This window comes from Rhamphochromis longiceps, linkage group LG11 (genome assembly GCF_057381845.1).
Source record: "Rhamphochromis longiceps isolate RC_006_pf linkage group LG11, R_longiceps_female_GT1.1, whole genome shotgun sequence".
In the NCBI taxonomy this organism is placed as follows: domain Eukaryota; kingdom Metazoa; phylum Chordata; class Actinopteri; order Cichliformes; family Cichlidae; genus Rhamphochromis; species Rhamphochromis longiceps.
In genome coordinates, this window is record NC_140567.1 from 19,297,218 (window position 1) to 19,323,590 (window position 26,373).

Here is a 26,373-nt window from a genome sequence, read left to right on the forward strand (position 1 = left end):
ACCCCAGACCGCAGTCGGACGGCCAACTCCTCCTACTAGCCCTCCCGCTCCAGCAGGCCGCAGAGAATGGGGGTGGGAGAAGACTCCAAACCTCCCTCCACCCGCTCATTGTAGTGTTGATGCATATGTGTTCTAAGGTGCAATTAAAACCCAGGAGGGCTTGGAGCTACCTGCCAAGGAGCAGCAGGTAAGCGCATGGTCCCTCCTGCTAGCCCTCAATGACTAAGTGTATTTAAAATTGAGAGGTGGGCAATGACGTCAGGGGTGAGGTATACACCCTGATGGTAATTTGGACTCCGTGATTGTGCCCACCCCCAAGATCCTATATGTATGTGTAATGAGAGTGTGAATAATGTGAATGTCTAAGTTGTGGGATAAAATTGAGGCAGAGGCAGCCAGAAGGGGACGGGGGGGGGGGGGGGGGGTAGCCTCCTCTGCACCCTGGTGACATACCCCCACTCCAAGGCCCTGCATGTGTGGGTGGTTGTGGAGGAGCGGGAAGAGGGAGGCAGGTGGAGATGGGGAGGGAAGGAAGGGAGGGGCAGGTAACCCCTCCCTGGGGCCAGCTCCCCCGCTGACCCCAGTAGGCACTCCCATCCTTCGCGACCCGCCAGGGAAGGGGGGCCCAGGCCCATCAGACCGGGGCCCAGTGCAGTAGCGCCCTCCGGCTCCACAGAGCCCTGGACAGTCCACCCAACCCCACCACAGAGAAAACTGCACCCACCCCACCATCCACACATCTTCCAGACTACATAAGACGGTAAACGCCCAGGCTGAGATCTTCCTCCACCTCTCCTGTATCTCCCCCTCCTGCAGAGAGTTCCTGAAGAGAAGAAAGCTCCTGCAAGATGTGACCATCCCCCCCACCAGTTGAAGAGCCCCCCAGGCGGCTCGACGCACCGGCGGCACCCTGCTCCAGGGCCGGGCCCCCATGCACCCACCCGCCCACAACCCCGGCAACACACCAGCCAGGACCCAAGCCCCCGAGGCCCGGCCAGGGCCCCAGCCCAGAGACGGAGCGCCCCCAGAACCTCACGCCCATCCCGGACCCACCCAGGGGCAGCCAGGTTGCCAGGTCAGTAACCCACGTCCGTCAGCACAGACCCTCCCCTAGCCCCGCTGCACGCAGCCGCGAGGAAACAGTCACCTGAGAGCCAACAGAGCCCCCAACCGGACGTGACCGCTACCCCGGGTTGAGCCCCCCAAGGAAGATGCCTCCGGGGAACCCCCCGACGCCCTAAGCCTGTCCCTATCCCTATGATTGGACTTCCAACAAAATCATTGTAAGTATAAATGTACAAAAACTAAGAATTGGGAACTGAAACTAGGAACTTGGGATAAACCAGGGAGAGACAGCAAGAGTGGATGACATGACAAAAAGCAGAGGGAAACTGATGACTTAAATACACACACACAGGATAATGAGGTGATTGGCAACAGGTGGGAAGACGTGATGAACAAATCATAACATGACAAAAAAGAGACAGGGGAAGTGATACTGAACACAATGCATGTGAGACAAAGACTGCCAAAATAAAATGAGAAACACAACACAGAGACAGAGAGCGAATAAAGAAACATAGATAACCATGTCATCAAAGTATAAGACCAAAGCTATACTCCACGTTTGAAAAACACTGTCATGATTTCCCTCTTACTTTGGCAGTCTTGCTTCCACCATGATAAATTCACACTTCGTGCACAGCTCTATTTCTCATTTCTAGATCAGTTTACCATCAAAAATTGATATTTTCTGCTATAATCAGTTGCTTTTTACATGCCAGTCTATCGTTGCTTACAGTGCTGTCAGCTGCCTTTTTTTTTCTTTTTTTCAATAAGTGACCTCAGACAAGAAGGTCGGTATTGCAATTCTGCTATTCTACATTACATTCAACAATTTTACCTTTCACAAATTATGGGAACCCATATGGAAAAGAAATAGTAAAATCTTATAAAAGACTTGCATAAGATGTGGCCTAATCATATAAGGCTTATATGATTTACTCATTGAAAGTGGCCACTTTCTCATTACTTTCATATTTTGTTTTAGTAAGTATCCAAAACATACAAGTTTCATTTATAAAAATTTTCAAGGGATCTTATATCTGTTTTCACTCTTGTATGCTTTTCATACAAGTTTCACACAAGACAGATACAAACTTTATAAGATTTATATAAATCTTTTCCATATGGGAAATTGCAAAAGCAATGAAACCTATGTAACTTTGTGAAAGACAGAACATTTTGTGTTTGTGGTGGGGTGTGGTCTGCGGTGCCTTGCGGACGCACCTGCACGGCATCCGCAATCACACCCGCCGTGTTAAAACACAGGGACTCAGGGGTTGGTGTGGGGTTGTGGTTGTTTGATGCAAATGTTAAATAAAGATGGCTCAAAACATGGAACTGTGGTCCCGTCGTGCCTTATTCACACCACAGTGTTGTTTGTTTTTTCCCTTTAGAAATTTGAGTTTTTTACAATTGCAGTTTTAAAAAAACAAACAAACAGAGCTAACAGAACTTTTTCTTACTGCAGCTTTTTTAAAATCATTTAGAACAACTGTTAAATGTGTAACTTCTTTACGCTGGAGTTTTACTGGCCCGTCCTACTTCAGCTCAAAGTGGGCTGTATGGGCCCGGCATACAAAATGAGTTCGACACCCCTGGTGTGGAGGGAGAAGAGCAGAGGAGAGTGGACACAGAATACTAGTATATGTACAAGGGCAGTCACTTCTTTTAACTTAATTAGTAATTCACCTGTCTTCAAACTGACATCCAAGTCGTGGGTCATACTCTCTGACAGCATTCAATATCATATCTTTGATTTCCAGCAACATCTGTATTCGCATACAATCAACAGAACTGCTACTCTATTTCTCTACCTATCAAATCAACATCCAATACTTCTGCCCTTGCTTCACTTCCAACTAGTGTCCTGCACACACAGTATATTTAACCTCCTTCTGTCCATCTGCCAATCATAACACATTGCACATAACATTATACATATTACACATTCCACACTCTTAGCTTTCCTTCTCTTCTTGTGGCAACAAGGTGTATCCATACATGTGTGAAATACTTTTTTCTAAAGGAGGATCCATAAATGACTATGCGGCCAATTCATTTAACGTTAACAGCTCCACAAGAAGAAACCTAGTTGTGATGAGTAAACAAAAGGAGCCTTGGTGCTGCTGGTACAAGTATATGAGTTGTCTCGTCTCTCAAAGTGTGAAGAGGAAATGAGACTAACATGCCGATTTAAAACTAACCCTTTTTTGTGAAATGAAAGCAAAAAATTTTTATTTCTTTCTGGGATTGTGTAAGAACCAGTTAAACACACGACACAGTGTACTGTTTTAATTTGATGCTTTGGTAATTTGCTGTTAGTATTTGACACACATTGCTTTACTGATGCTTCTATACAATGTACTGCATATATCATACATGGTCTGTAAAATGTAAGCATGCCTACTAAACAGCTATGTAAAGCCTCTCATTTGCTGCTTTTTTGGTCTCATAGTTTGTGGTCTATTGTTTTTTAGGTCAACTGGTGAGTTTTTTGTGTGTATGTCCATTGATAAATTAATAAAACAAGCTTTCCCCATTATACATGCATGAGACTTTGTGGTAAAGCGAACGCAATGGCTAATACAAGCAGGAAGGAAACCAAACCTTTCACTTCTCCCCTGGAGGAAATGAAAGCACCCACACAGTCTTTAATTTTTAGAAGACGAGATGGATGCTTTACAGCGGCTTGTGTTTTTCATATGCATTTGCTTCAAAGGTATGATATGTTCTGCGTTTTGTATGAAGTTATTTTCAGAAATTCTAGAACTAATTCAGGGGAATGTGCATTTTATTTCATGCATTTAAGCGTTCTTTCTCTTATCGATTGTCCTGTTTCTGCGCCTCACTTCACTCCATTTTATTGCGCAATTTATTGCAGCCACTCAAACGGAATCATCCTGGACAGTTGATGTGCCATCCTCAGTGGAAGGTCTCCTTGGGTCATGTGTGGTGATCCCCTGCTCTTATAACTACCCAGATATAGCGGCCCATACATTCACAGGGATTTGGAGGATTGATGACCAAGTCATCTATCATCCAACTGAGTCTAACACTATGGAGAAGTATAAGGGACGAACAAAACTTCTGGGTGACCTCAGCAAGAAAAACTGTTCTCTGATGATTGAAAATCTTCAGCAAAGTGATGGCGGACCTTTCTTTTTCAGGATTGAACTAGAAGGTCCAAACAAGTTTTCCTACTCTAATAACAAAGTCTCTATTTCAATGATCGGTAAGTAAAATTTTAGTTAATACTGTAAAAAATGACATTTTGTGGGTCTCATAAGCCTTTCTTTATTTCTAGACTTTTTTTTATTTTCAGAAAGATATGTGCTCAATTAATATAAATTAATTTTAAATGTTTTCAGGTTCTTCATTTTTGGTATTAAAATAGGTTTAATTCTTTAAGCAGATGTGTGATGTTACCACACAGTTAACAAGTTGTTGTTGTTGTTTTTTTACAAAAATTATAATTTGGTTGGGAAAAGTGCAGACACAGTAAGAAAATCATGCCAAATGAAGCCCCTACTTTTTTAAAATCTTATATTTTTAAGCAAAATAAATTATTTATTTATTTTTTCCTGTGGACAACAACCTAAATGAGGCAGGAAATATCTTTTTTATGTTTTTTTCCCACATTTTTCCTTCTTAGATTTTGTGAAAAAGCTAATGTTTTTTGTGTTGGTCACCTCAATGGACTCTTATTCATGTTTTATCAATAAAGACAAGCCCAGTCATTATAAAACATGACATCAACTGCCACATGCGTCAAGTGCCATGTGTTGCATTACAGCAGTTATATGATGTTCATGTGTTCTCGTTAAAACAGGTGAACCAAATCCCACTGATTTCTTTGTGCCAGAAGAGGTAAAGGAGGGTCAAACTGTATCTGCATTCTGCTCTGTGTCTCACTCCTGCCCCACAAATCCACCTGATTTCCACTGGAGTCACTCTGGAGAGCAACATTTTCAGACACAGAATCTTCAAAATGGCCAGTGGAAAGCAACATCTACTCTGGCCTTTCGCTCAGACCGCACTGATCACAACAAACCTTTACGATGCAGAGTTACATACAACGGAGGAAAGCAGCGGGAACCATCCAAGACAATTAAAGTAAAATGTAAGTGTGCAGCTTTAACAACATGTTGATGTTTAAAAACGGGGCGACCGCTCAGGGGGTTGGGAAGCGCATCTGTAACCGCAAGGTCGCCGGTTCAATCCCCGGGCTCTCTGTCCTGGTCGTTGTGTCCTTGGGCAAGACACTTCACCTACTGCCTACTGGTGTTGGCCAGAGGGGCCGATGGCGCGATATGGCAGCCTCGCTTCTGTCAGTCTGCCCCAGGGCAGCTGTGGGTACAACTGTAGCTGCCTCCACCAGTGTGTGAATGTGAGAGTGGATGAATAGTGGTATTGTAAAGCGCTTTGGGTGCCTTGAAAAGCGCTATATAAATCCAATCCATTATTATTAAAAAAGAATCCCTTAAATATTGTAAATGCTGTAATTTAGTGAGAACTTTTTAAAAGATGGGACACAGTTTTATATAAAGTTTTAGTTGTTTTTTTTTTATCGGGGCAAAAAAAATGTAATAATGAAACCAAAGAGACTGAAAATTAAATGTTTTTTAAAAAATCTGAACAGAAAAAAATCATAAAATGTTTCTGGTTGATATGTAACATTGGCTTTGATATTTTGTCATAACATTTATGTTTATCTCTTTGGTTTCTGAAGTTTTCTTTTATTGCTACACCACGTCAAAATATTGAAACAAGCTCAGCTTTGACCTGATTGTATGAAAAATAAACTAAAATGCTGCACAGTAACATTAAGGATTAAATGTTTCTGTGCAGATGCTCCAGTGAATGTGAAGGTCGAGTACCAGTCAGATGTTAATGAGGGAGAGACTGCACACCTGAAGTGCTCCAGTGATGCAAACCCTGTCAGCAGCTATGAGTGGCACAGTGAATCTGGTGCTCTGCTGAATAAGGGGCAAACCTACACAATGTCAAATGTCTCCAGAAACTCAGAGGCCGTGTACTGCACTGCTGTCAATAAGGAAGGACGAGTCAAATCAAGCACCCTGAAGCTCAATGTGTTATGTAAGTAAACAATACAAGAAATATAACAACAGAAGAGATTTTTCTTTTCATTCAAACATATATAATAAATGTATGGTTATCTGCTAGATCCTAATTATATCTGCTGTCTTAACAGATGCCCCTGACATTGAGACTTATTCTAAGTGCTCCTCATATAACGGCATAGTAAAGTGTGATTGCATCGTACAATCCAGGCCTCCCAGCACGGTCCATTTTGTTCTTGGTGACAGAGTCCTGCCAAGCAGCAAGGTAGAGAAAAATGGCTCTGTTACTACTGGGACTCTGCAGACAGACTTTGGGTCCTTCAAGTTTGTGCACTGCCTGGCAAACAACACGTTGGGAAATTCTAATCTCACACTCTTTTTACCTGTTAATGGTAAGAAAAAAAACTTTGAATCTCAAGAAAACAGCATAGATTATAATCACTCTATATTTACATGGCAAAACAAAAAATATTCAATGTGTTTTCTTTTTGAACAGACAACATGCAGAATATTTTCATAGCCTCTGGAGCAGGTGTGATTGTTCTGATAATTCTGATAGCCATTGGAGTGGGAGTTGTTAAAAAATGGTAAGTTGTTAAGGACAAGTTACACACTCTAAAACATTAACAGGTATAAGTTCAAGTCATGTAAAATGTCAATACCTGTTTTAAATATGATCATAAAATAAAGCAATATTTATCTGCTTCTAATTGTTGCGATGTTATGCTAATGTTGTATTTTAGAGGTTTTGGAAAGTCTTAGTTTTTCTCCTGATGTTTTAAATTTCAGCAGGGGGCAATCAGACGGCACGCCAAAATCTGACTTAAGCACCACGAGGTCAGACAGACCTGCGGAGCCCCCTCGTTATGCCCAAACAAAAAGGTTTTAATTCTTCAAATCAGTAAAAAAAAAAACAACAAAAAAAAAAAACATTATTCTTTATTAAACATGAATGATGAATATTTGATATAATTTGTGTGTAGAGGGAAAAGCCAAACTTGTTTCCTTTTTGCATTCTTTGTACAGGAAGGAGAACTATGAGGATGTCCATTGCAATGACATTTACGGCAATGACAGTGTGTATGGGAACACAGAGGTAGGTAAAGTTTTGTATTTTTTAAAATTTAATCTAATCATGCGTCAAAGACTGGAGTGAATTAAGCAGTCTTTTCTGTGCAGACTGACTGGGATGAATCAGTATACGCCAACGTGTAATATATGTGGAAGACCAGCTGCGGTCAGGTCGGAGTCAAGGAAAAAAAAGATCCTAGTGCTATATTCATCTTATACCACATACATATTATATCAGTTTTCCTGTCATCTGTCATTCACATTTCCTTGTAAAATATTGTTTAAGAGAATTTCTGTTTTGTACTTTTGTTTGTCTGATCAAATAATGTGCTTTGAAAAATTACTATTAAAGTTTTGCAGTAATTACAAAGTTGTCAAGTTACTAAATATGTTTATTAGCTGTTTTATCGTTATTGTTTTTGTGATTAGTTATTGAACAACAGCACAAGGTGTTCTAATCCTCTTCATAAAAAATGACATTTAATACATAGTAGCTGTTAATGTTTTAACTGGAGAAAATACTCAGGAAAGCGTGTCAATTTTAAATCTTATATTAGCTACATTGTGAGTTAATTAAATATGCATTACAAATAAATAGTATCAATGCTTACAAACAGCCTAACAGATATGGGTGACCACATCTCCCACTTTATGTGGGACTAGACTGGATGTTTATCTCTCATCTCATTATCCCACTTCTCATGGCAGTGCGTTGTGATCTGATCACCCTGGTCTGGTCTGTTTATTCATTAATCAGCAACAACCATTGAGATAAAAACCAAGAAATGTGTGCTGTCCTCAGGTCTAAGGAGCTACAAAAAAAATCAACAAGAAAAAAAATCAATAATAAGAAAGAGTACGCTGATTGTTGGCATGGTTGAAATGACTCCACTTTTTACCCTCAATGCAAACATGTTTGTTGAGGTTTAGCCAGAAGCCAATTGTTTTAAAAGTCTGTGTCACTCCTTTCAAGATATGTATTTAAAGTAGATGTTAAATTAAAAATCTTCATTTTAATTATAAGGCATATAAATCAGACTAACTTATTTTTTCTTCCACAATCCTAACCACCTGCTCAGGATGTTCAATTCGAGGGTCTGTATATGTACAGACGATATTTTTATTTATCACAGTTGATTGGAACCAATTGGTTGTGACAAAGAAAGCTTATTTTAAACATAAGTTACCACAGACAGTAAGAACAAAGATTCTTAAATAAACTGGCCTCCTTCAGTACTTACTGAAACATTAGTACGGGCCAGAAAATGACAGTGCAATACAAAATGATCATCAAGTGTGTGTGTGTGTGTGTGTGTGTGTGTGTGTGTGTGTGTGTGTGTGTGTGTGTGTGTGTGTGTGTGTGTGTGTGTGTGTGTGTCATCCTGGAGAAGTTGAACTATGCAACCTCTGTAGGGTGGGTGCAGGTTGTCACCTCATGCTCAGTGACACTGACCCTATTCAAACTTAAAACTAGTCCTTGTCGCCCCTCCCATCCTCCTGTGTTTGCCCATAAGAAATCATAAAAGAAAATTGTGGAAGGATCCCACAGTTAAGTCCACCACGGTTCAGTTGCTAGGTGAAAATTATATCTTCAGACAGGTATTGGACTAAAACATGTTAACTTCTATTCTTACTTTGTCATTTTTTATAATAAAACTCATTAAAAAATAATCTAATTTTAATTTGATTTAATCAAGAACAAGTGGTGTTTAAATAATTAATCAAAGGAAAAGGGTCAATGCAGTGATTCATTCATATATCACTTAAAATGAAGTTCTTATTGGCCCATGGTGTAATAAATGTTTTCTTTTTTGCAGAGTTCAATGTCAGGTGATAAATGTGCCTATTTTATTAAACTTTATGACATATGACAACATCAAAATGAAATAAACTTTCTGGAGAATACATAAACTTAAACCTCACAACTAAAAACTGTTTGTTTTGGTTATTTTCATCAAGATTTCAAAAACCTTTAAAATGGTGATTGCATTTTGCAGTAATTGATTGATTCATTGGTTTATGTTAATTACTATGAGATAAACTTCAATTGTTACTGTTTGATGACTCTTAAATGTTCCATCAATAACAGACACGGTCAGACCTTTTAAAATAGACCAGATCAGCCATCATTCAGCATTCGTTGCTTCAGTAGAAAGATCCAGCAGCTGTTTTAGTGACCAGGTAAAACAAAAACAAAACTCTGTTTTACAAATTCTTCACTCATACATTCATACATGTATTTATTTACTAGTAGGCTTGTTGTTGTTTTTTTTTCTTTTTAATTTACAGATTTTCACCTTGGTATCATGGGTAATTCAGCAACCACTGGCTTGAGCATTCCCAAGAAACTGTCCTGGGGAAGCCAGAAAGAGGACACAGTCAGGATGCAGGACTTATTGGTAAATCATGGCGATGATCTCTGGAGTGTTACAGGAACACACAGCTTAAGTATGGAGGAAATTGATCTCACTCACAACTACCCTTATGCTGAATTACCTGTTCAGGAGAGCAACAAAGTGTATTCATACACATGTGAAATACTCAACCCTTCTTTTGTTGGAACGGAGGATCCAGAAATATGTGGTTTTACAGTGAACAATTCAAGCAACACAACAGAACAACAAGAAGATACTCAGTTCTGATTAATAAGGTGGTAACACACAGCCCCTGAAGTGCGAGTGCAAATATGCTTCTTGGTAGCGTCTCTACTAAAGAGTGCCTTTCTCTCTCAAATTGTGAGAAGAAGTAACAACAAGATGCCTGCATATGGTGACATACAGGCATTGATTATGTAAAGGAAGTCCTTTGCTCTGCAGAAACAACAAGTTTCAGCCATTCTCTTTACAGATTAAAAACTGTATTTAAAATGTGTTTTCCTTTTTAAACAAATGTAATTCATGTCTTCTTTTGTGAAAACTGTGCATATAAACAACTTTGCACTTTGTTGTTGCTTACAGTTCCATCCTTGTGTGACAGTTAAACACATGGTACTGGAGGTATTATGTAACAGAGGTATTATATTAACAGTTTGTAACTAAAGTGTAAGCCTCCTTGCAGAAGTGAAAGGACATACATTCTGACTTCCATGTACTTCTGGTTTGGCCTCTTGGTTTATGGTCTAATGGTGAGTCTATTTTGAGATTTCTCTGCTCAGCTGATAAAACAAATGAATATCTAAGAATCCATCACCAAAACTAGTATTGACAAAATATACTTTTATAAGATATTTTGTCTTTGATTATCTTTTTATAACAAACTTAAATGTAAATAGGTGTGGTATGGAGCAAGAGGCAGGGTACACTCCGAACAGTAGCTCAGTCGGTCAAAGGGACAGATTGACAGCAAACCATTAATACTCACATTCACGCCTACGGTCAAGTTTAGAGCCACCAGTTAATCTAACATGATACTTGGATTTGAACTGTGGGAGGAAGTACCCTGACATAACTCATGAAAACACAGGGAGAACATACAAGAAAAGGCCAGACTGGATTCAAACCCATGACCTTCTTGCAGTGAGGCAACAATGCTAGCCACTGTACCATGCAGCATTTTGAATTATTCATAATTCAGTGTCAGTGTCCAGTATCTACTTTTGTCCGTGCAGTGAATTCTTCTGTTTGTTTGATTTTTTTTAGGTTTTTTTACTATCTTAGTTTTTCATGCTTCCCTCCATCTCTGGAGTCTTTGTGTGCTTTATGTTTTGATGTTGTTTGCATGTTTCCCAGCTGTCTTTCTGGGGCTCATTTTGATCTTTTTTCACAGTAGTTCTGTGTGTATGTGTATTCCAGTCCATATTGTCTGTTGTCTGTGTGACTGTTTTTACATCATTTGCACAAAACCTGCATTCTTTGATTTTATTTATACTTTGTGTTTTTATACTTGAATGGATGTGCAGTCTTGTGTCAAAGTGTAATTTATGCCAGATTCATAACTTCCTGTTTTTAGTGCCTATTTTTGAGCATTAAACATTTATTTGCACACAGGCTTCAGCTGCTGCTTCGTTGCTCAAAAATTTTCTTTGTCGGTAAATATGTGAAAAAATAGCACCACTGCACCAAAGAAGTATTACTTTGAACAGGACTTACTGGTGACTACAGCCAGGAATATTTGAACAAACTCACCAGAAGATGGTGCTGAAAGACTATAATGAAAGAAAAGCCTCCCAACTACAACTACTTGGAACAACTCAGTGATTAACTCATGATCAATGGTGATCAGTCGTTATATTTAAGGTCATAAAGACCTTTTCTCCTCACATATGCTTATGTGTAATTTGAGTGTTTTGCTATTATGTACGCTTTATGCTTTAAGAAAAAGAGGGAAAACAGCAGAACCACTGTTTTCTATTATAAAAATTAAAAAACTATAGCATCACAGATTCCTTCTAAGAAGAAAAAGAAATTCTGCAAATACACTTCATTTTGTTTTCTCTCATTTTGTGTTGTTCAGGATGTTCAGGTTGACAATGTATGTCAACATTAAAACTTAAGCAAAAAAGACAGTGGCAAGAAAACAATCACAAAGCATTTTCTGGATTTCTTTTTTGAATAAATCAGTAAACAAAATCATTAACACATAAATGCACAAACTGACATCTGAAGCACAACTGGTCTAAAAGAAAAATCTTTTTGCAAACATCAGGAAGTGTGAGCCATAGAGAGAGGAGAGCTCCAAGCAGGTAGAAGCCACTGTGAAGACAATGGCTTTTTATTTTATTTAGTCATTTTTTATGAGATTTCTTGATTTAACAGATCTGGCAGTATTTAGGACTGGGTGTGGCTTATGAAATTTAGTTAACTTCACAAAATAAATGTAGTTAATTGCAATAATTCATGATTTAAACAGATGGCAACAGCCTTTTCACTCTGGACCAAGTAGGCTTGGATAACATTTTTTCCCACTTAATCAATGAAATCATAATTTAAAAACTAAGTTTGGTATTTTCCAGGGTTTCAAAATTAGTTTGGTTATCTTAAAACTGTGTGAAAAAGAAAACGAGGAGAAAAATATTTTATCACTTAACAGCAGTGATGTTTCAAGATGCTACACTTTCTAAAAGTGACTTTTGGTTTATTCTTTTCCTAAGAAAAGACATTCAGCCTGGTTATTCCTCTTTTTTAAGGCCTGAGTTGTCGAAGAAGACTTGGTAAACTCTGGTTTGGTCAAAGTTTTAAGATTAGCAGATTTGTATTTAGAAAGGTGTTCTTGTAGAAGCAAAATCGATGTTGTTGTCAACTCTGTGTTGCATTTATTTATTCTGAGACCAGAGGAGACCAAAGCGGAGGTAACAGAAGCGCTAACTGATATTACACCCATCAAATAGACAGAATCAAAACACCAAATGAAAGCTAACACATCTGGATGTGTAAATGTGCAGCTGTTGCTCACAGAAAATATTTGCCATGTGAAATGTTGATATTCAGTTGAACAGTATTTCTGTTGACCCCATCTTCCAAAAACTACATCTGTGGAAACTTTAAAATGTAGATTTCTTTTTATTTGTGAAAGAAGAATAGAGAATAGAATTTTCATTTCATAAAAGTGTGTAAACTCTTCATACTGGTATATGCATGTATTTCTGTTTGTGGCCATTTCATACAGTTTCTGTGTACTGAGGGATTTACAGTGTTAAATGTGGAAAAGAACCCAAGCCAGTATGTTTATCATTCATCTTTTGACTCCTTAAGACCTTTTAATAAAAATGTTTTAAATAAGTGTTTGTTTTCTTCCTTTGTATTGTTCAATCTTGTGTATTTGTGAACTCACGGAATGGAACCCGAGTCATCACCTTTAACAACTCAGAACACACAGTTCACTCACTTCAGCACAGCAACGTCAGAAAAGCTCAACTTAGCATTGGTATATTCAAAGTCAAGCATTTTCTCAAAGTGTGACTGCGCAAATTTACCAAGAAGATGGTCTCTGAGACAATAAACAGTGTAAATCTCGTGCCCTCTGATAGAAGCTCAGGTAAGTCACCCTCTGATTTTCCTCCACTGCAGACAGCTTCAAACTGAGTTTATGTCTGTAATTTAGTGTATTTGTACACGTACAAGTTTTTCAAATGCAAATTATTTTATTTTAAGTATTTTTTTTTTTTAGTTACAGTTAGCATAATTTTTCTTGGTTTTCGTGCAGAAAAGTGCATTTTTCTTCTTTGTATTGAAAATACAACTGGTTGTTATTGGAAACGGATCAACTGTATTCTTAATTTTCTGCTGGAGTCTTTACTTTTTTACTATTTGCAGTATGATGTTATTGTGACTTTAAAGCCTGGTTGTGTAGACTAAGTTAAAGGACAAAAACACCTCTCTGTACTTTTGAGTGTTGTTATATTACAAATATAATGTCATAACTTTGTCATATAGTTATGAAGCAAAATGTGGACAAAATAGAAATACCTGAGGAAAGACATAAAGTAACTGGACTTCAGTGCAGTCTTAGAGTAAATGTACATAGTTACTTTCAACCAGCTGGATATATTGTAAGGCAAGGCAAGTTTATTTGTATAGCACAATTCAACAACAAGGTGATTCAAAGTGCTTTACAGAGACATTAGAAACAAAAACAAATAAAAAGCATGATTTAAAATTGATTAAAACAAGCAAACAAACAAACTAATTAACAAACAAACAAAACAGTATATAAAATCAAAACAGATAAAATTAGAACAGTAGATAAAATCAGTAGTTAAATGTAAGTTTTGAAATTTAAGCTTAAAAGTGTGGATTTGGTGCTTTATTCAAATGCAGCTGAGAACAGGTGAGTCTTCAACCTGGATTTAAATAAACTGAGTGTTTCAGCTGATCTGAGGCTTTCTGGGAGTTTGTTCCAGGTATAAGTGTAACGCGCTGCGGACACTAAAGCGGTCGCGCCAGAATGTCACGCTAAAAAGAAAGATTCTTTAAAATACAAGGGGGAGCAAGCGAGTCAGATACCACGGGCACAGAGAGGGAGCAGGTCTGATCAGAAACAGTTTATTACTAGGCCAGGGAGCACAAATAAAACACCCTTAAAATGTACATAATAAAATGTTTGCTCTCTACTAAAAACAATTCTAAAACCCATAAAACTACCATTTTCTACATTCACTAAAACCCCCCCTGCTATAATTAGGCCACATGTTCATTATGGGCAGTGTTGGGAAGGTTACTTTTAAAATGTATTCCGTTACAGAATACAGAATACATGCCCCAAAATGTATTCTGTAACGTATTCCGTTACGTTACTCAATGAGAGTAACGTATTCTGAATACTTTGGATTACTTAATATATTATCGTGCTTTTTACAACAACGTGAATGTACTATTGCTGTGTGATTTATTACTATTACTGAAGGTCCGCGACTCCGAACTGTAGTAAAGGGACCTCTGACTAATACGGCGGGGTCCCTGTCGGCTCGTAGCCGAAAAATAGCTTTACTTTGTTGTGTGGGTCAACTTTTCTTGCGAGAGACAGAGAGAGGCGTTGAAAGGCTGCTCCAACGGAACTTATTGTTTTCGGAGGAAAACACGAACACGGTGTACAGTCGAGTCTTAATAGCTTACTTACAACTGGGCTCGTCAGGCACTCTTCTTGGCTGCAGTGGTTATTATTATATTTACATGCTTCCAGCTCCCGTTTTTCCTCGACGACAACTCGTACCTTTCCACTCGCCTTTTTCTCCCTCCTCGCGCTCACAGACCCATAACGTGTATGGCAGTCCATTCTCCCTGCAACACGGACTATACTGCCCATGATGCTACATTCTTTAGAGCTATGCTTGTAGCATTCTGCCTGTTAGCTTAGCACAACAACAACAACGAAAAGGCGCTCTCTCAACCAGGAAACACACAGTCGCAGAGAGAGAGAGAGAGCGCGTCACCCTGTAACCATGGCAACTGTAACGCTGCCGCCTGGAACGAAAGAACGTAGCTGTCAAACAAAACCAAACAGTCCTGACCCGCCACAATATGAAACAGGAAAGTACCGCAGTGTAATCCATTTATTTCAACAAAGTAACTGTATTCTGAATACCACCTTTTTAAACGGTAACTGTAACGGAATACAGTTACTCATATTTTGTATTCTAAATACGTAACGGCGGTACATGTATTCCGTTACTCCCCAACACTGATTATGGGTCCATCAGCAGGCCAGGAATTCCTCCTTTAGAGCAGAGTCCACGCCAGCCCCGTCTTCAGCAGACAAGAAAGAGCCACCCATCTTCTTGTCCTTCCGCTGGCCCATCACTTCCCAGCCCGGCTTGCGTTCTGCACCCGAATCCATGATGCGACCACCGCCACAGCTCCCCTTGCGTCGGTGTCCTGCAACATAACAAATAGGGGCCAGAACAATGGTCCCAGAAGCGGCCCTGGCTCATGGCCATGGTGACCCTCTCCCAATCCAGCTGCACCCAGTAAACAACAGTAGAGACCCTACTCACAAATGCAGGCAAACCTCTGCCCTGCTGCCAATCACACGCGTTGTCTCTTACTGTTGCCGTTCCATGAGGTCAGGACTTGGTCGCCACATCACACTGGCCATCTCGCATTAACCTTCCAGTCTGGGGCCTCTCTCTTTCAGTGCCCAGCTAGCCTGTTTTTAAAAGGTCTTTACACAGCTGATAGGCCACCTCTGGACACACCCCTGCCTCAGCAGGTGGTCCCTATCAGCTAATTTGTCCCATGTGCAGCCAGTCCACAGTGGATAAAAACCATGTCACATAAAACACTAAAAACCATGCAATAGAAACAGAATAAAACCATGCAAATAAAACACTCATAAATAAACACTAAAAATCAGAATAAAAACAATATACAAGATAAATACAAATTTCCACTGTGTGACATAAGGAGCATAAAAGCTGAATGCAGCTTCTCCGTGTCTGGTTCTGACTCTGGGAACTGATAAAAGACCAGATCCAGATGACCTAATGGATCTGGAAGGTTCATACTGGGTCAGGAGGTCACTGATGTATTTTGGTCCTAAACCATTCAGAGCTTTATAGACCAGCATCAGAACTTTAAAGTCTATCCTCTGACGGACAGGCACCCATTGTAAAGACCTCAGAGCTGGACTGATGTGGTCCACTTTTTTAGTGAGGACTCCAGCAGCAGAGTTCTGAATGAGCTGTAGTTGTCTGACTGATTTTTTAGGTAGACCTGTAAAGATGCTGTTACAGTAGTCAAGCTTACTAAAGATGAATGCATGGACTAGTTTTTCCAGGTCCTGTTGAGACATCAGATCTTTTATCCTTGAAATATTCTTGAGGTGATAGTAAGCTGACTTTGTAATTGTCTTAATGTGTTTTTCTAAGTTTAGGTCTGCATCCATCACTACACCCAAATTTCTCGCCTGGTTTGTGGTTTTTAGATGTATAGATTGAAGTTCTCTGGTGACCTGTAATCGCTTTTCTTTGGCGCCAAAGACTGTTACTTCAGTTTTGTTTTTGTTTAGCTGGAGAAAATTGTGGCACAACCAGTCATTAATTTCCTCAATGCATTTACCAAGAGCCTGTACAGGGCCTCGGTCTCCTGGTGACATTGTGATATATATTTGTGTGTCATCTGCATAGCTATGGTAGTTTATTTTGTTGTTCTTTATAATCTGTGCCAGTGGGAGCATGTAAATGTTAAACAGAAGGGGTCCCAAGATGGAACCTTGGGGAACTCCACATGTGATACTTGTCTGCTCAGATGTGAAGTTACCTATTGATACAAAGTATTTCCTGTTTTCTAAGTATGTTTTGAACCAGTTTAGTACAGTTCCTGAAAGACCTGTCCAGTTCTCCAGTCGTTTGAGTAATATGTTGTGGTCAACTGTATCAAATGCTGCACTGAGATCCAGTAAAACTAGGACTGACATTTTTCCACTGTCTGTATTCAGACATATGTCATTAAACACTTTGGTCAGAGCGGTTTCAGTGCTGTGGTTCTGTCTAAAACCTGACTGGAAGGCATCATAGTAGTTATTCTGTTTTAAGAAGTAACTGAGCTGTTGAGAAACTGCTTTTTCAATGATCTTACTTAAAAATGGGAGATTTGAGATCGGCCTGTAGTTGTTCATTTGTGTCTTGTCAAGATTGTCCTTTTTCAGTATAGGTTTTATTACAGCAGTTTTTAGTGGTTCTGGAAACACACCTGATATTAAAGAAAAGTTGACGATCTGTAACAGGTCTGACTCTAAAGTCTTTGAGACCTTTTTGAAAAAAATTGTTGGCAGGACATCTAAACAGCAAGAGGAGTTCAGTTGACCTAAGATGTCCTCCAGGTCTTTGCTGTTAATAGGGTCAAACTGTTTCATGGTGTTTAAACAGTTTTTCGGTGGACGAAGTACATATTCTGGATCTGCTGTTGATGTACCAGTTGCTTGTCTAATTTTTTGGATTTTTTCTGTGAAGAATTTGGCGAAGTCATTGCAGGCCATGGTCGAATTAAGTTCAGCTGCCACTGACACAGGAGGGTTTGTTAGCCTGTCAACTGTAGAAAATAAGACCCGAGCATTATGACTGTTTTTAGTGATGATGTCAGAGAAGTAGGACCTCCTTGCACTCCTCAGTTGTAAATTATAATTGTGAAGTTTCTCTTTATAGATGTCATAATGAACCTGGAGGTTTGTTTTTCTCCTTCTGCGCTCAGCTTTCCTACACTCTCTTTTTTCATTTTTCACTAGTGTGGAGTTTCTCCAGGGAGACTTTTTCCTTCCAGAGATAACCTTCACCTTAATGGGAGCAATTGTGTCCATTACATTTAACATGTTAGCATTGAAGCTATTGACGAGCTCATTGACTGACCCTCCGGACAGGTCAGGTGTTAATGGGAAGACTTGGTTAAAAATTGCACTACTGTGTTCAGTTATACACCTTTTTGTGATCACTGTTGTTGATATATTTACGTGGGCTGAGATTTTACTTTCAAAGAAAACACAGTAATGATCAGACACGCCCACATCAGACACAGTAACCTTTGAAATGCTCAGGCCCTTGGAGATCAGTAGGTCAAGAGTGTGTCCTCTATTATGTGTGGCCTCTGTTACATGCTGAGTCAGCCCAAAGTTGCCCAGAGTGTTACTCAGGTCTTTAGTCCCTTTGTCCTGAGGGTTGTCCACATGGATGTTAAAATCCCCAACAATAATTACACAGTCAAAATCAACACAGATCATAGACAGCAGTTCACTGAGATCATTAAAAAAGTCTGTGCAGTATTTGGGAGGCCTGTAAACATTAAGAAACACAACTTTGGATGGGGCCTTCAGCTGTAAAGCCACATATTCAAAAGACTGAAAACTTCCAGGAGATAGCTGCTTACATTGAAATGATTCATTAAATAAGACAGCGACCCCCCCTCTCCTGCTCACCCTGGCCTCACTGATAAAACTGTAGTTAGGAGGGGTCGTCTCGATGAGAACAGCTCCACTGTTACTTTGGTCCAACCAAGTTTCAGTTAAAAACATACAATCAAGGCTGTGCTCAGTGATTAAATCATTAATTAAAAATGTTTTTCCAGCTAAAGATCTAACGTTTAACAAAGCCAACTTAAGTGTTTTAGAGGTATTACTTGTCCCCTCATGTTTGGGAGCAGTCTGTGGCACACAAGGTATGTTTACTATGTTTAAAGATCTTTTAGAGTGCAGCTCTCTGTGTTTTGACCAGGCCACATGTCTCCTGTCACCTAAAAGTACAGAAATTTTAAAACCTTCTAGTAAACAGGGTCCCAGCTTCTCCTGGGAAAAGTCACCACTGCCATAATCTTCGCAGCCCGGACCCTCCACACATCACACATCAGACCGCGGAGACAGGGCATGAAGGTGGTAAGGAGGAACTAAGGGGTGCGAGGCTGGGCAATGTGACTTCGATTGCTCTGTTGAGGGTGGGACTCGATGGCGAACCTTTGGCTGCTCTGGTGGGGGGTTTATGGGGGACAAAAAGGGATTGGGCCGGGGGGTAGATCTGAGCCCAGCATTGACCCGCTCCATCATCTCCTCAGTGAATTTCAGGTGTGGGGAGGAGGGAGAAAGGGAGGTGGAGGAGGGTGATGGCCTGTCAGGGGTTTGGAGGACTGGGGAAGATTGTGGTCCCTGGTCCTGGTCGTTGGGTGTTGTTGAGAGAATTGGAGGCAAATAGGGACCCCTCTTCTTGCCTCAGATGTCTCTCCTTTCTGAGGCTCTTCCCGGGTGGGGGCAGATGGAGCTCCTCCTCAAGGTTTCTGCTGGGCTTTGTCTGTTCTTGGAGTACTGTTTGTTCCTCTTTATGAGATAACTCCTCGTTTATCTCAGCCTTGGCACCAAGCACAGATGGATGACGTATGGAATAAAACAAGTTGGAGGTGAACAGTTTCACCCCTGACTTGTTAAAATTAAATCCATTTGCTTTAAACAGATGCCTGCGTTCCCAAAAAATATTAAAGTTGTTGATAAAATACACTGAGTGGTCCGCACATGCTGATATAAGCCATTTATTCAGTGTAAACAACCTGCTGAAGTCCCGTTTCAGAACCTGTTTGTCACAGTTGGATATTCATCTGCAATTTGAAGAATTCTCTCCTTCAGGTTGTTGACCATATCGTTAGGAAAGCAGAGGACTTTAGTGTTCTTACCGCACATCCTTTGTACATCCTTTACGGCAGAGTCACCCACAATCAGAGTTTCAGGCCTAGCCTTTAGCTTTCCTTGTGGTCTTTTACTTTTCAGCAGATTTTCAGACCTTACTTCGCTGTTTTTAGATGGATGGTTGTCCGATATAGATCCAGGGTCCTTTGGTAGTGGAGCAAATCTGTTCTGCAGTTTCACATTCAGTTGTTTTGGAGGTTTGTTGTTAACCTTCCTATTCACGGTTGTCCAGTCCTGTTTCCTCTCGTATACAGGGGTAGAAGAGCTTCTCTGTCTCGTAGGAAGTGAAGGCCAGTCGGTTTCAGAGATTTCAGCTCGCTGTGCTCTGCCTGTGATACGTCCTCCCCCTTCCAGGAGACATGATTTATGTCTTGGTTTTGCATCAAGACAGTCCAAGGGGGGATTATCACTTGAGGATTTATAATAATGCACAGAGTCTACTTCCTTGGTCATGTTATCTGTGCTCCTTAGCTGTGTACTAGCTTGCTCATCGCCATTGTTTTGAATCAAAGACAAGGTTGTTTCATTTCCACATAGTCCATTTACGTCCACGTTTACTTCTAAGCGATGAATTTTTGTCTCCAGTACTGCAATCTTCTGCAGGAGGCTGTGGTAGTCATCTGTGGAGAGGGAAGGCATCTTGTTGCTAGTTAGCCTAGCGGTTAGCACCTTTCCAGGCTATCCGGTTGTTCAGTGATGATGTGACGAATCCTACTTCCGGGTCTAAAGTAGTCTGCGTTTAATATGGCTTTTGTGTTGTTAACATGTTTAATGTTATGTATTTTCTTCTATTTGATCTCAAAAAGCTCCTAAAACAGTCAGTGATCACTGTTGACCTCCCTCGGCTTTTATTACCGCTAATCATTTATTTAAGCTCAGTTTTTAAAACCTTAGGATGTAACTACAGCCCAGCCCATGCAGCAGTATATGAATGACTAACCTCGTATTGTGGATGGATTATCTCAGTTGTTCTCCTGGCTGAAGTTTGGTCCTTTTACAGCATCCTGCCATGTGATTACATTTGTTCCTGACCACCGAGAACACTCACGTTAACTTTTATCGAGTGGAAAAAAAGTTAGCTTGTTTATATTATGCTAACATAGCTGTGTCGCTAGCGGTCACGTAACACATCATTATATACCAGCTAGCCCAACTTCAGTAACCCTACAAACGTCACTGCTGTTTAGTTTTCTGTCTTCATTTATGCTGGAAGTGATAGCAGAGCTGTACGTTTTAATTTGTTTCCAAAACCCCGCAGTCAGGACATGCTATATTGTATTTAGATAGAAGCTAGCGAGCTAACATCCTGCTAACTTCTAACTCCGTTAAATGTCATAAATTCCGTTTTCATGGATGCCTGGATGTTAAACTCAATTGTTAGACCTGGTAGAGCAGAATGCTGATCATTTTATTAAAGATGAAAGACTTTAGACAGTTTTTCAACTCTCAGTAATGCCATAGTGATCGTTTGATATATGGACCCGCAGCGGAGTTTAGACCCAGACACTGCTAGTGACGTCAGACTGAACAACCGGATTGAGGCTGTTCGGTGCCCAGACGCTGTAATCAGGCTTCAGCTGTGTCTAGGCCACAGACACACGGAGCGCTGAGGATAAGGTAACTATAAAAATGTTGCTGTTTCTGTTAAGAACACTTTAGTCCTAATGATCTATAAGTGTCCAGAAGCTATTGCAGGTAAGCTCATACGGAAAAAAGGGAAAAAATCAGCATAAAAATCAATAAAAGAAGCAAAGCATTTAAGAGCAAAGAGATGAAGCGTCCACACCCACTTGTAGAAAGTCTGACTTTGACACAGACCTTAAACTAAACCCCCAAACCTTCTCTAAACTTTAGCTGCATTAATTAGTTAAGTATTTTCAAATTTGTAAAATGGTAAACATTAAAACTCAGTGGCACTGAACATCACACAGACTTCTTGGTTCAATCAAAATCAAACTGCATGCTGTCATCAGCTTGATAATAACTGGGATTATCTGATTTATAGAGAGCTGTGGCAGCACCACTAAAGCCACATGTAGCTTGGAAAAAAAGGGGAAAGCCAGCACTGCATTAGAGTCACCTAGAAAAAGGCTGAGGAGTGGCCGTGGACCTGCTCAGTCAGCAGTAGACACTGTGCCAATAAAGGGTGTGAAAAGAAAGGCCAGCACCTCGAGAGAGACACCAGCTAAAAAACAGGAGAGAGGCACCAGTATCAGAGAATCACATGAGGAGCACAGAACTAAGCAGCTGCCAGGAACAGAAACATGTAGACAGGCAACCAGGGAAGATGACTGTGAGCCCTCGCCAGGATGCAGCAGTCAATCAGCTCCCATTTACAACAGTGGGAACATGTCCCTCCCATTCAACAGAAACAGAGGTAAACGAAGTAAGATCAGTGGTAGATGACTATACAGGACCGAACTGTATGGTTGTGGATTTAGGATTAAAGGTATCTTAAGTTTGTTTTGTTGCTTTTAGGTTTGCAAATTCTTCATTGAGTTTTAAGCCTTTTTCCAATGTCTTTCACTAATGGTAATTATAGCAACGTCATGCAAACAGCAGTCATTTTCAGAACTCGGTGTGTTAGGTCAGTAAGTGGTGCTAGTATGCAGTCATTTCCTAGTTGTAATGTCAGTCTTCTCCACAGTGGGACACACCAACAGTGTTGTGGAGCTGGGTTTAACTTCCAGCTCTTTAGTAGCTGATGGAAACTTTTTAATCACTCTGATACAAAATACTAAACAATGTATACAATATAATCGCCGCTCAGGTCGTTTGGAGTAGAGGGCCCACTCCTGAAGACCTTCTATGACTCTGTGGTGGCCTCACCCATCTTCTATGGTGTGGTCTGCTGGGGTGGCAGCATCTCTGCCGGGGACAGGAAGAGACTGAACAGGCTGATCTGAAGGGCCAGCTCTGTTCTAGGATGCCCTCTGGACCCAATGGAGGTGGTGAGTGACAGTAGAATGGCGGCTAAGCTGTCATCCCTGTTGGACAACATCTCCCACCCCATGCAAGAGACTCTGACAGCACTGAGCAGCTCCTTCAGTGGGAGACTGCGGCACCCACGGTGTGGGATGGAGAGATTTCGCAGGTCTTTCCTCCCCACTGCTGTCAGACTCCACAACAAAGACTTTTGCAGCTGATCAAACCCTTACACGTGCAATAAGACTGCTACTGTATATGTGCAATTCTTGTACAATTCTTCTTCTGACGAAGTTGTATTTTTGTATTTTCTTACTCAGTTGTATATAGCATTTGTATTTCTATTTTATTCTATTGTATATATTATTCTATTCTATTTTATTCTATTGTATATAGTATTTTATTTTATTTTATTGCATTCCAGTGTTTTCTAATTTCTGCTACATAACTTTGCACTTTTGCTGTAACAAAACAAATTTTCCACGAGTGGGACTAATAAAGGTCATCTTATCTTAAACTGTGACTATCACCAGGTAACGTGGGCATGTTTCCTGAATCAGCAGCAGCTGTTAAACAGCTAACAGGCAAGCAGTATGTATGTAGGTAGGTAGGGTAGGGTAGGGTAGGGTAGGGTAGGTCCACCAATGGTGTCATGAGGAAAATGTTGGCTCATTATTTATATAAATACGGAGACATGACACAAGGACGATTTTTTTATTAAAATTATTTCATTGTTGTCTGAAGATAATACTGATGCATTTGTATGAGCTGGACAAGATAGAGACCTTTTTGCTGAAGTATGAGCTCATAAAGGGGAAACAATACCAATTTAAAAAAGACTGGGTCCCTTTTTGTGAAATTGGAGGAAAATTTAAAATAGTTTTGTTGCACACTTGGACAAATGACACTTCCAGGCGTGCATGAGTTCAGAATCGTTCTCTTTACTTGCTCATTTGCAACTGCAAATACAAAACACAAGCACTTCAGTTCAGCGTAGCTGCGCTCTGCAGGCTATCTGTGCAGTAGAACACACAGGACCATTTTACATATAACTACTGAACACGTGTTAACAAAGTACTCATTTACTCAGTCTTTTCCTACCAATGTTCATATTACAATATTCTGCACACTCGTATGCTCCTCCAACTCGTATCGTTGCGCATGGAGACTACCCTCTCGATCCCCTCATTACATCATTTGCGATGTGACATCCCGTTTAACACCAGTTCAGGTACATCATGTAAATCACAAACTTCGACATTAGCGTTGTGTTCCATTAATGACAGTACCTTACTCTAATACATTTCTCATACGTCAACATCGTTCTGTTTATCAACACATAACTTGTGCTCACCTGCAAATACAAAACACAAGCACTTCAGTTCAGCGTAGCTGCGTGTCACTACCCGATCCGTACCGGAAACCCGATCGGTACCCCGCATGCGCAAATCTTACGTCACTTCCTCTCTTTGCCAACATTGCGACATTCAATATATTTGAATGATACGGTTAGCGCCCAGTTAGCTCCTAGCATTTCTCAACAGCTCTGCCTCCTTTTTGACTGCCCGGGACATTTAAACAATGGATAATCCGTATACAAAGAAATCATGCTTTTCTCCTCAACAGAGAGCGTCCCCCGATTGAGCAACAGCGCCGTAAAATAAGAAGAATGGCGCCTAATTACAGAGTTAATAACGCAGACTTTGTAATATCTCACGTGTAGATTCATCAGCCAGATTAAGCGTTTACTGACAATTGACAGTGATAGCGCACATCATCATCACTATTCCAACAATCCTCTCCTCACAGACAAGCATCAACACACTCGACTATCGCTAAATCAGATTTAACACACGTTTGTAATGACGATAATTCAGTTTATAATCCGGTTGTTCAGTCTGACGTCACTAGCCGTGTCTGGGTCTAAACTCCGCTGCAGGTCCATATATCAAACGATCACTATGGCATTACTGAGAGTTGAAAAACTGTCTAAAGTCTTTCATCTTTAATAAAATGATCAGCGTTCTGCTCTACCAGGTGTAACAATTGAGTTTAACATCCAGGCATCCATGAAAACGGAATTTATGACATTTAACGGAGTTAGAAGTTAGCAGGGAGTTAGCTCGCTAGCTTCTATCGAAATACAATATAGCATGTCCTGACTGCGGGGTTTTGGAAACAAATTAAAACGTACAGCTCTGTTATCACTTCCAACATAAATGAAGACAGAAAACTAAACAGCAGTGACGTTTGTAGGGTTACTGAAGTTGGGCTAGCTGGTATATAATGATGTGCTACGTGACAGCTAGCGACACAGCTATGTTAGCATAATATAAACAAGCTAACTTTTTTTCCACTCGATAAAAGTTAACGTGAGTGTTCTCGGTGGTCAGGAACAAATGTAATCGCATGGCAGGATGCTGTAAAAGGACCAAACTTCAGCCAGGAGAACAACTGAGATAATCCATCCACAATACGAGGTTAGTCATTCATATACTGCTGCATGGGCTGGGCTGTAGTTACATCCTAAGGTTTTAAAAACTGAGCTTAAATAAATGATTAGTGGTAATAAAAGCCGAGGGAGGTCAACAGGGATCACTGACTGTTTTAGGAGCTTTTTGAGATCAAATAGAAGAAAATACATAACATTAAACATGTTAACAACAAAAAGCCATATTAAACGCAGACTACTTTAGACCCGGAAGTAGGATTCGTCGCGTCATCACTGAACAACCGGATAGGGTTTATTCGCTCGGTCAGCAGGTGGCGGTATCCTCGTACACTGGGGAGTAAACTGCCATTAAACGAACAGAAGAAGAAGAAAACATCTGCACATGCGCGGTACGGATCGGGTAGACCCGATTTGTACGGTCAGACTTTACACATGCGCGAGGGGAGAGAAAGATGGCGGAATAAGCGGTTGTACAATCTGCGGGTCTGATTAAGAAACGGAAGTAGAACGCAAGCGAAACCCCCTGGAAGTTACTTTGACAGACCTTCAGGCAGACACAAAGATAAACTTAGAGCGATAAAAATGGCTAACCCCAAGCTAACAGGTAGCCTCTCCGACCATGATTACAACCTTGCTGCTATGCAAGAAGCATGTGAGGATGAAGATATAGAAGAGATGGAACTTCAGAAAGAGATCGGAAGACCCATAGGTGACCACACTCCGTTACCAAGTCCCAATCCCAAAAAAATGAAAAGCAAAATAACTGAGAAGCAGGTGAGCATCGAGAATGTATATGAAGTTTTACTTGGCTTCACAAAGAGATGCGAGGAAAGGTTTGATTCGCTTGAAAAGAAGTTGGAAGCCTTCGAACAACGCATTGACGTAAATACACAGGCGACCCAAAAAAACAGAGAGGAAATTGACAAGCTGACGACGAAGGTGGAGTCGCTGATGAAGGAAAACAAAGAATTAAAGGAGAGCTGTCGGGAGAGTGCACGTTACCGCAGAAGATGGGACCTCAGAATTTTGGGTCTGACAGAGAAGGACAACGAGAATACACGTGAAACAGTGATCGGCATTCTAACAAGAGTGGTTCCTGTATCAGTGGAAAAACTGCAGCTCATGGTTGATACAGTACACCGACTGGGGAAGAAAGACAATGCAGTGAGCAACAAGGTGCCAAGACCA

The 26,373-nt window shown here is 40.4% G+C and overlaps 1 protein-coding gene across 1 annotated transcript; it reads left to right on the forward strand.

The window, feature by feature from the left end:
* The first annotated feature begins 3,724 nt into the window (after positions 1-3,724).
* LOC146658892 (sialic acid-binding Ig-like lectin 14) lies at positions 3,725-7,481 on the forward strand. Its single transcript, XM_085422627.1, has 9 exons — positions 3,725-3,784; positions 3,947-4,297; positions 4,895-5,185; positions 5,914-6,162; positions 6,278-6,538; positions 6,643-6,733; positions 6,936-7,028; positions 7,173-7,242; positions 7,326-7,481. Exons 1-9 carry the CDS (start codon positions 3,736-3,738, stop codon positions 7,359-7,361), a joined length of 1,491 nt encoding a protein of 496 aa, XP_085278753.1. The 5' UTR covers positions 3,725-3,735; the 3' UTR covers positions 7,362-7,481.
* Positions 7,482-26,373: the final 18,892 nt, after the last annotated feature.

What these genes read in the sequence shown, in the direction of transcription:
- LOC146658892 (XM_085422627.1), top strand. Translation starts at nt 3,736, where the DNA reads ATGGATGCTTTACAGCGGCTTGTGTTTTTCATATGCATTTGCTTCAAA. An exon ending in CATATGCATTTGCTTCAAAG is followed by an intron (nt 3,785 to 3,946) that starts GTATGATATGTT and finishes AATTTATTGCAG; the next exon opens with CCACTCAAACGGAATCATCC. An exon ending in GTGGGAGTTGTTAAAAAATG is followed by an intron (nt 6,734 to 6,935) that starts GTAAGTTGTTAA and finishes TTTAAATTTCAG; the next exon opens with CAGGGGGCAATCAGACGGCA.